Source organism: Pseudorca crassidens, chromosome 19 (genome assembly GCF_039906515.1).
Source record: "Pseudorca crassidens isolate mPseCra1 chromosome 19, mPseCra1.hap1, whole genome shotgun sequence".
In the NCBI taxonomy this organism is placed as follows: Eukaryota; Metazoa; Chordata; class Mammalia; order Artiodactyla; family Delphinidae; genus Pseudorca; species Pseudorca crassidens.
In genome coordinates, this window is record NC_090314.1 from 34,656,282 (window position 1) to 34,667,430 (window position 11,149).

At 39.7% G+C, this 11,149-nt stretch overlaps 1 protein-coding gene across 1 annotated transcript in view; it reads left to right on the plus strand.

The window, feature by feature from the left end:
- The window catches only part of RAD51C (RAD51 paralog C), a 53,726-nt gene extending 45,519 nt beyond the window's left edge, over positions 1-8,207 (plus strand). The window contains exon 8 of the mRNA XM_067714099.1: positions 7,014-8,207. Coding sequence (XP_067570200.1) covers positions 7,014-7,089 — 76 coding nt within the window. The 3' untranslated portion in view covers positions 7,090-8,207. The remainder of the gene's footprint in view (positions 1-7,013) is intronic.
- The last annotated feature ends 2,942 nt before the right edge of the window (positions 8,208-11,149 follow it).

Sequence of the window (11,149 nt, forward strand, 5' to 3'; positions counted from 1 at the left end):
TGTGGCACGCAGGCTCAGTAGTTGTGGCATACGGGCTTAGTTGCTCTGTGCCATGTGGGCTCTTCCCAGACCAGAGATCGAACCCGTGTCCCCTGCTTTGGCAGGCGGATTCTTAACCACTGCACCGCCAGGGAAGACCCTAGAGAAATAAGTTTGCTCTCAGGATTAAACTATGGAATCTTCAAGACCCCTTACTAATAGTAGCTAACATTTACTGTATGTTACAGAAATAATAGGAAGGCAGAAAAAGCCAGCTTGGAAATGCATAACCTAGTTAATTAGTTCCAGAGCCCCAGACAGCAGGGACCATAGGAATGGTCTCATGGTAGGAGCCCACTGAGGTGAATGAACTATCACCCTTCTCTATCCTTATTACTTGGTCAGGATTCAAAGTCAGGGGAGAGAATATTCTACTGACCTAACTTAGGTCAGTGTCTGACCCCGGAATGTGGTAGCATCTGGGGGAAAACGTCAGTACAGTTATATGTGGCTTCTGCAAGAGGAGGCCTACCAAAACTGCATACAGTGTAGGAGAGGTAATTCCCTCAAAGAGATTGAGATGCTGCTAGCAAAGGGGTATAGCTGCTGGGCAACCAAAAACAAGGAATGTACATTTTAATTTACGACTTGCTCAAAGTCATACTACTAGGAAACAGCCTATCCGAAAGTCAAAATAAGTCTAACTGCAGAGTCCACGCTCTTATATTAATGAAGTGGTTCTCAGCTTGGGGTGATTTTGCCTCCCAGGGGACATTTAGGAGATATGTTGCTCATCACAATAGCTAGGGACAGGTGCCACTGGCATCTAGTGGATAAAGATCAGGTATGCTGCTAAACATCCTAAAATGTACGTTACAGGCCCCCATAACAAAGAATTACTGGGCCCAAAATATCAATTACGTTTAGGTTAGAAACTCTAACCTGGGAAAATATGGCATAGGGCCATATTCTTTAAATGTGTCAATCAGAAGTGTTGGCAAGCAATAGAGTATGGTAGAAAAAGGATCAAAATGGAGCTAACTTTGGTTTAACCACTCAAGCCCTGCTCAAGGGAACGAGGGTCCTTCTTAGATTGGTCCTGATAGCTGATCCTGATTGTGGAAATGGTTGCATGAGGCTCTCTTGGTTTGATGCTTTAAATATGAAATGAACTCTTGTCTGATCCCATGCACGTTAGTTATCAATTTGTTGATAGTTTGATTTCCCAGGTACTTTGGTTATAGCCAGATTGATACAATTGTCTGGTCTCAATGGAAGTAGTAGTTCTCATTGTAAATTCATATGTTGTCATTGTGATTTTTATACATCAGTTTCTTATGAGATTTGTTAGTGTCAGTTAAGATACTCCCGTGTAATTAAGTTTGGAAAACTCAAATTTCTTTTTTTCCCCCAGTTTATTGAGACATAATTCAAGGTGTACATAATGGTTTGACTTACATATATTGTAAAATGATTACTGCAATAAGTTTGGTTAGCATCCATCACCTCATATAGATACAATTAAAATAGAAAGCAAAAAGAAAAAAAATTTTTTCCTTGGGATGAGAACTATTAGGATTTACTCTCTTGACTTTCATGTATATCATATAGCAGTGTTAACTATAATCATCATGCATGTATCCCTGATACTTATTCATCTTGTAACTGGAAGTTTGTACTTTTTGACCACCTTTCTCCAATTCCCCCTTCCCCAACACTCTGCCTCTGGTAACCTCAGATCTGATCTCATTTTCTATGGGTTTGTTTGTTTTCGATTCTATAAATATGTGAGCTCATACAGTGTTTGTCTTTCTCTGTGTGACTTACTTCACTTAGCATAATGCCCTCAATGCCCATCCATGCTGTTGCAAATGGCAGGATTTCCTCATTTTATTTTTTTTGGCCACACCACGCAGCATGTGGGATCTTAGTTCCCTGACCAGGGATCGAACCTGTGCCCCCTGCAGTGGAACTGTGGAGTCCTAACCACTGGACCTCCAGGGAAGTTCCCAGGATTTCCTCATTTTTTTTTGTGGCTGAATAATATTCTATTGTATGTATGTATATGTATATATGCATATATATATATATATGTATTCCACAATTTCTTTATCCAATAATCCATTGATGGACACTTAGGTTGTGGAACACTCAAATTTCTGAGCTTCCAAGTTTAAGTTGCTAAACTTTGTCATAAATTCATGCAGGTAAATGTCACTATGGTAGTTTCAAGATGAATTCTTTGACACTCCTCCCATCAGGAGGTTGGGGTATATTATGTCCCCTTCTCTTGTATCCACATGTGCCTATTACTGCTTTGACCAATAGAGTACCACGGAAGTAATGCTATTGATTTATGACACCAGGTCACACCTTCTGTCTTATTCACTGAAATACTCAATCTTGGAACTCTAAGCTACCATGTAAGACCTCTGATTGCCCTAAGGCCATTGGAGACATTATGTGTGGGCATTACAGTTGACAGTCCCAGCTGAGCTCCCAGTTAACAGCCAGCCTCAACTGCCAGTTTGGCAACACAATCAAATTAATATCCTGAAAATAATTTACATATTAGTCATTTTATTGCTTAATTTTTTTTCAATATAAATGGAAAAAAGTAGAATATGAGTGAGTCTCTTGGACATCTAGCCATGATTTTATCCCTAACCAACTGCTATCAGGCTGCAACCTCACGAGACCTGCAAGTGAGAACCACCTAGCTGAGCCCAGTCAACCTACAGAGCTGTGAAATACAGTAAAGTGCTTTTTGTTTTATTTACTTATTTATTTATTGTGCTGTACACTCAACCTATAATGTTCTATTTTAATTGTCCTAATCGTTTTCAAATTTGTCTCCCAGTTACAGGTAGTGTTGTTCTTTTTTTTTTTTAATTTTTATTGGAGTATAGTTGATTTACAATGTTGTGTTAGTTTCAGGTGTACAGCAAAGTGAATCAGTTATACATATACATATATCCACTCTTTTTTAGATTGTTTTCCCATACACACCATTATAGAGTATTGAGTAGAGTTCCCTGTGCTATACAGTAGGTCCTTATTAGGTCGTTTTTGTTTTAGCCACTAAGTTTTGCAGTAGTTTGTTTTGCAGCAATAGATAGCCAGAATAGCCACTTGAGAGCCTCTCTGGGTGGGTTACTGGCTCTTCCTAAGTTGCATCTTCAGGTGTCTTCTTAGAATTTCAGATCTTCCTGTAGAGTGTCTTTTAGTTTCTTGTGTTCATCTTCATTCCCACTGACACCATTCTCTTCTGTACTCTCATTATCTTCCATTGCCCAACTGATCTTTCAGCCTTCAGTGTTTCTTCTGAAAGAATATTTGTATATTAATTTTCTTAAAACACAGTTTTCATCATGTTTCTTTCAAAAATCAATATTTTTGCCAATATTTGGAACAAATGTAATTCCATCTCCCAGTACAGTTTAGATCTAATCTTGAACTTTTGCCATGACCATAAACTTTATACCTTAAACAGTCATAAAATTATTTTTTCAGAGATACAAAATTCCAGGATTTTATGTGACACTTAAAAAAGATACTTGAAAAATAATTTTATATATGAATGACCCAAGTTTATTTTGCATAAATATTGATTTGCTGCCTTTGTGCAAATAACTGCAATGCATTGTGCAAATAACTGCATGCATTTAGGTATATGGAGGTTCTTCAAATCTTAATAGCCCCAACTTGCAAAATTACTGGAAACCACATGTGCTATATTGGTGCCAGATATGTCATTTATAGATCACTCTTTCATAAGCCAGAAAACCAATTCATATGCCCAAATCATTTCCTTTCTGGAGAAGCTACATTGTATCAGCATGGTTACCATGTGTGGTAATTGGTAATGTCTGTGCCACATGGCTTACTTTACCCTTGTCCAACCCAGCTATTCTACCACTTATGATTACCATATGTTACAGCACTCTAGGTTAATGGAATCGTTTCCATCTTCCCCTCTAGTCACAAATGTCACTGTGGCTCAATTCCATCAGCTCCACACTCAATGAAGAATAAAGTGTCTGGTATTATCTGAGCATAGGAGACACCTTTGTGTGGAGTTTTCATATTTAGTTGTCTGCTTCCTTTTCATTTAAAAAAGCAGTTGGCAAAATAAAATAAAATAAAATAAAAAAGCAGTTGGACTTTTTGATGAATGCTCCAGAGTGGGTAATAGGCATCTGCTGACTAAAAGAGAACATGATCAATATCACTCAATTCTTGCATGTATTTATTCTAAGTAAATATATAAAGGGAATTAGGGCTTCCCTTGTGGCGCAGTGGTTAAGAATCCACCTGCCAATGCAGGGGACACGGGTTCGAGCCCTGGTCCTGGAAGATCCCACATGCTGTGGAGCAGCTAAGCCCGTGTGCCACAACTACTGAGCCTGCGCTCTAGAGCCCGTGAGGCACAACTACTGACCCCGCGTGCTATAACTACTGAGCCCGCGTGCTATAACTACTGAAGCCCGCGCGCCTAAAGCCAATGCTCCGCAACAAGAGAAGCCACCGCAATGAGAAGCCCGTGCGCCGCAATGAAGAGTAGCCCCCACTCTCCACAACTAGAGAAAGCCCACGCACAGCAAGACGCAATGCAGACAAAAATAAATAAATTAATTAATTAAAAAAAAATTAGATAATATAGGTTTTTTTAACCACCATAAAGTGCTTTTTGGTTTTTGTAAAGTGAAAACTAGTAGCAAAATGTTGAAGTGGATTTTTTTGAGTCAATTCATTTTATTTTTTAATTTTTTAAAAATGTATTTATTTATTTGTCTGTGCTGGGTCTTAGTTGTGGCATGCGGGATCTTCGTTGTGGCGTGTGGGATCTTTAGTTGTGGCATGTGGGATCTTTTAGTTGCGGCATGCAGGATCTTTAGTTCTGGCATGCAATCTCTTAGTTGTGACATGTGGGATCTAGTTCCCTGACCAGGGATTGAACCCAGGCCACCTGCATTGGGAGCACGGAGTCTTAGCCACTGGACTACCAGGGAAGTCCCTGGAGTCAATTCATTTTAGAAGAACCATTTATTATAGAAGGAATATATTACATCTTTGCCATTTATAGTATCCTCATCAGAAATTACCATCAACACCTGCCCTCTTCCTATTTCATAAGCATGTCATAATAAGTTAATTTTTTTTTATTCCTCAAAGAACTAAGCAAGATTAAAAAAAGATTGTTATCATTAATGGTTAAAACATTAAGAAAAAAGTTAGAACCTGTTTTGGGGACTTCTTTGCTTTTTAAAACTGATGAAAATAGTGCATGTGGACCTGTTATTACCTGATGTGATTTTTAATTTTGACACCTGTGGACTCTTGCTGCAGTATGAACATATTAGCCATCAAGAGAAGAGGAATAATCAGTAATATAGCAGTAATATTTTTGGCAGCAAATGGATATGATTTAAAAGTTATAATATTAATCTAGGATGTAGAGGATGTAGGTAGGGTATATTGAGAAGAAAGGAGGAAGATGTTCTTATTTGAAAACATTTATGTGCTCAGTTTTTTCAGTTGACAGGTATTCTCTTGCTCCCTACAAGTCAGTTTGACGACACAATCGAATTAATATCTTTAAAAGTGGGCTTCCCTGGTGGTGCAGTGGTTAAGAATCTGCCTGCCGATGCAAGGGACACGGGTTCGAGCTCTAGTCCGGGAAGATCCCACATGCTGCGGAGCAACTAATCCCGTGCGCCACAATTACTGAGCCTGAGCTCTAGAGCCCGCAGGCCACAACTACTGACCCCACATGCCACAGCTACTGAAGCCTGCGTGCCTGGAGCCTGTGCTCCACAACAAGAGAAGCCACGACAATAAGAAGCCCGCGCACTGCAACGAAGGGTAGCCCCCGCTCACCGCAACTAGAGAAAGCCCGCGCAGCAACAAAGACCCAAAAGAGCTAAAAATAAATAAAAAAATATGTATATCTTAAAAAGTACTTATATATTAGTTATCGTTCCATCAATTGAAAAAATATGAATGAGAAATTACACAGTTTTATATTTGCAATATAACATTCGTCATTAGGCCTAGCCTTAAACATTTGCCTAGGCACTAGACCACAGATATATGTAAGTCCCTCTCACAGTTTCCCCAATTATTAACATCTTACACTAGTGAGGTACATTTGTTACAACTGATGAGCCAATATTGATACATTATTATTAACCAAAGTACATAGTTTACACTAGGAATCACTGTGTTGTATGTTCTATGGCTTTTGACAAATGTCTAATGATTTGTATCCACCATTGTAGTATCATACAGAATAGTCTTTGCTTCCCTAAAAATCCCATGTTCTACCTATTCATCCTTCCCTCCTTACCCTTGAACCACTAGCAGCCTATTCATAATTTTTAATTCCAGGAAATCATTTACTGCTGACTTCAAGTAAACTCAGTGTTCGAGTAGTACCTTTGAAGACCTAAACTTGCTTTAATGTCAGCTTGGTCCATTTAAGTTCTTTTATATATATATTTTATCATTCTTTAAAGTATTATTTGTTATTGTGTCAATTGAGATCCAGTTAAGAAAACAGAGGGAATAGAATACAGGAAATTGGTTACACAAGTGATAGAAGAGCTAAAAAGCCAAAAGGGGAAGGTGAGGCAGTGTCTTAGTCTGGTTGGGCTGCTAAAACAAAAAAACCATAAATATGGTGGCTTATAAACAACAGGAATTTATTTCTCACAGTTCTGGAGGCTAGGAGTTCCATGAACAGCGTTCTGGCAGATTCAGTGTCTGGCACAGACAGCAGGTTTTTACTGTGTTCTCACATTTAGAAAGGAGAGGGGTCTCTCTTGGACCTCATTTTTTTTTTTTTAACATCTTTATTGGAGTATAATTGCTTTACAATGGTGTGTTAGTTTTTGCTTTACAACAAAGTGAATCAGCTATACATACACATATATCCCCATATCTCTTCCCTCTTGTGTCTCCCTCCCTCCCACCCTCCCTATCCCACCCCTCTAGGTGGTTGGACCTCATCTTTTTTTTTTTTTTCTTTTCAGTATGCGGTCCTTTCACTGTTGTGGCCTCTCCCGTTGCAGAGCACAGGCTCCGGACGCGCAGGCTCAGCAGCCATGACTCACGGGCCTAGCCGCTCCGCGGCATGTGGGATCTTCCCGGACCGGGGCACGAACCCGTGTCCCCTGCATCAGCAGGCAGACTCTCAACCACTGCGCCACCTGGGAAGCCCGGACCTCATCTTTAATGGCACTAATCCCATTCATGAGGGCTGTGCCCTCATAACCTAATCACTTCCCAAAGGCCCCACCTCCTAATACCTTCACTTTGGGGGTTTGGATTTAAACACAAGAATTTTTGGAGAACACAAATATTCAGTCCATAGCAGGCAAGATTAGGAAGCTAAAACCAGCTACCATCTCTAGGCTGATGGACAAATGGAAGAAGATGATGTTTCTGGAGCTCAGGGACTGGTGTCACAGACAAAAGCTGGAATTCCAATGGACAGGTTTAGAGGGAGCAAAGCTATAAAGGAGATGCAGCAAGCATTAGGACTGAGGTAGGGGACAGGGAAGAAATATCTTGGCTTTTTTCCTTTCCTTCCACCTTCCAATTTCCTGCCGATGTCGCCCACTGGGCAAATCTCAGCTGGAAGTCAGCTGTCAAGGAACCTGGTGAATGCAGCTTGAAAGAGTCAGTATCTCTACAATACAGAGGAGAGCAAGGTAGGAGAAGGAATGGATATGAGAACAAAAAGACTAAACAGTAGTCAATTCTTTTTAACTTTAAAAATCAACTTTATTGAGGTATAATTTACATACAATACACTTATTTAAAATGTACACTTTGATTATTTTTGACAAATACACCTATATAACCACCCAGTCAAGACATCAAACATTCTAATCACCCCCACAAAATTCTGTCTTAATCCTTTGCCATGAATCATCCACCCCACATCAGTCCTAGGCAATCACTAATCTGCTTTTTGTTACTATAGTTTTGCCTATTCTAGAATTTCATATAAATGGAATCGTGGAGTATGTACTCTTCTGCGCCTGGATTGTTTTTACTCAGCATGTTTTTGAGATTCACCCACGTTTTTGTGTTTATCAGTAGTTGATTTTTTTTTTTTGCTGAGTTGTAGTCCATTGTATGAATATACTCTAATTTGTTTATCCGTTCATCTACTGATGGACATGTGGGTTATTTCCAAGTTTGAGCTGTTATGAATAAAGTTATTGAAAACATTTATATACAAGGTTTTTTTGGTGATGTGTATCTGTGTATGTGTTTGGTGGATGTGTTTTCATTTCTTGTGGGTAAATATTTGGGAGAGGGATTACTGGGTCATATAAGAAACTGCCCAACTCAACAATTCTCTTTAATCTTTTTTATTTTTTAAATTTTTATTCTTTTGGCCGCACTGTGCGGCTTGTGGGATCTTAGTTCCCCGACCAGGGATTGAGCCTGGGCCCTTGGCAGTGAAAGCACTGAGTCCCAGTCACTGGACCACCAGGGAATTCCCCTCTTTAATATTATAAATATCATCATTACAATGAATGTCAATGAAAGAACATGTGCATTTCCTCCAAAGAGCTAAGGGTTAGAGGGAGAACAATTCTTATGACAAATCTCAAAAAAAAAAAACTTAAAAACACTTAATACATATGTCTTTTATAGCTCAATATTTTAAAATAGACAGCAAGAAAGGGGATTAGGGAAGTATAAGAGGAGAGGAACTGAAGAGGAAAGTAAAGCAATGCAAAATAATGACTAAAAAGACTTCTTGACGATGGCAAAATCATCTTACACAGCTGCTCTGAGATCCCAGCACTGCTGTCAGCAACCTTCTGGCAAAGCTACTCTGTCAAATGGATGCAATAGGATCCATACTGATCTTTTGTAAAGAAATATCTTTATTAAACTAAGCAAACACACCTCTCATTTATAGTAATGTGGAGGTGTAGCCTTTTTCTTTTAGTAGTAATGTTTCCCCAACATATAACACTTCCCTTTGATATGTGGGTTGAGTCATAAATTAATGTCACAAATGAATGTCACCTAGGTGAGGGGGGCAACTACATTACAAAATAGGAAGGTGTAGCTTGATGTGAATTGTTACAGTTGACAGCTATGTACTCTTGAACTAAATGTCATCATGTCAAATTCTGAGATATTAAATAGTTGCTGGAATGTAAAATTGTGGACATTTTGATGTTTTGCAGCCTTATAAGTTTTGTCAATCTTTTCTAGACATTCTGAAACGGAAATGAACAGGTGGATTGAAAACAAAGACAAATGAGGAATTTAGAGACTATCTTGGCATCTCATAAAGAAGTTGCTCTACACTGGTGATGTTTTAAACAAAACACGTATAAATACATTTAGCTTGTCTGGAAACAGACTTATTTATTAGGTCTTTCCATTTACTTTTGAGACAAAAATAAGTAGTTACAGAGGACTCATGTGCATTACTCACTATACGCTTTCTATCGTGTATTAATTAATCTCAAGCTAGGAGAGAACGGATGTCTATTTTACATGATGCCATAATGTACATTAGTAAGATCAACCCATTTACTCTTAAAATAACGGTATCACGTCAGGGATTTAGAATACAGTATTATATGAAAACAGTTGGCAGGGAGATTCCTTCTGCCATTAATAACTGACTAGAAATGGTATTTCAGACCCTAAATCCAACTGAAACCCAGAAACAATAAATGGAGAGGATGGGGTGGATATTTTGTGAACATGTTTTTCAAAGTAGAGAAAGAATCACTATATTTTTGCTGAATTGTATGTTGCCGTGGACATGGCAGTATGCAGTAATGATGCTGTCATCTATACAGCTGTATAACAACACAGCTTCTCCCTCTCCCACCCCCCTCAGTAAGGCTTAAAAATAGTAGGTTTGTGTGTAGTTTGGTAAGAAAATTAGAATAATTTAAAGTTCTTCCAGTTTCAATCTACAAAAGAAAAAGGCTCAGGGGGATGGGGAAGAAGAGCAAACAAAATGTACCAAAAAACACATATTATGTAATAAAGTCTAATATATATTACACAGACACTAAAGAAGGGTGTCTTGGTGTGCTGGAAAACTGATGGCTTTGCAGTGGAAAGACCTGGATTTAGTCCTTGTTACATCACTTGCGTGTGACCTTGAGCAAAGTCGCAATGTATTTAAGTCTCAGTTTTCTCATCTATAAAATGGAATCATGGTAGTATCTTCTAACTTGAGGCACTATTGTAAGGATTAAAGGGATGAAAATGACTCGTAAACTATAAAGCCTTTTAAAAATAAGGCTTTATAGACGTATTATTACACTGTGGAATCTTCAGAGGCAGAGAAGAGTACAGGAAAAAGGGTCTAGACAGGCTTTGGAAGCTTACAACCTGGGTTCTAATTCCAATGCCATGGCTAGTAGCTTTGACACCTTGAAAAGAGGAAATGTACTTAGGGACTTCCCTGGTAGTCCAGTGGCTAAGACTTCGTGCTCCCAGTGCAGGGGGCCCGGGTTCCACCCCACCTGCCGCAGCTAAAAGATCCTGCACGCGACCGGGCAGCCAAATAAATAAATAAATGTTAAAAAAAAAAAAGGAGTGTACTTAATCCTGTTTCCTCTTTTTGAGAAATGAGGATAACATCACTTTCTTCACAGAATCAAATGAGAGAATGTAGGCAAAGGAAACTACCACTTGGTAGGTGTTGGATGCCTTCCCCCCGCAAACTATTAATTAGTGTCATCAACAACAAAAGGTGTTCACACTGTGGTATCTTTCAACAGATAAGCACCCTAAAGCAAGGCAGGACAGATAAGGAAAACTGAATCCAAGTGGGAACCAACAGCTAGACCTGGAGATGTCTTAGTTCGGTCTTATCCACTTGAGGTTAGGATATGCATACAATGAAGACATTCAGAGTTGGAGAGGGGACAAGTCGAGTGCCCTTTCGACTCCGCGGACTCGACGGGAGGGAACCTGAAATTCTTAATTAGAGCCGGTTGCCATGGCGACAGTCTCTAGGCAGCGTGGGCTGAGCTCTTCGTAGGGCTAGAGGGTGGGCCGTCGCTGGACCCCGCGCGCGCGCCCGCGACCAACTTTCCCTCCAGACCAGAGAGGGGCAGCGCGCTCCGCCCCCGCCCCCGGGCCGCGCACGTCCGGGCTCGGCGACGCG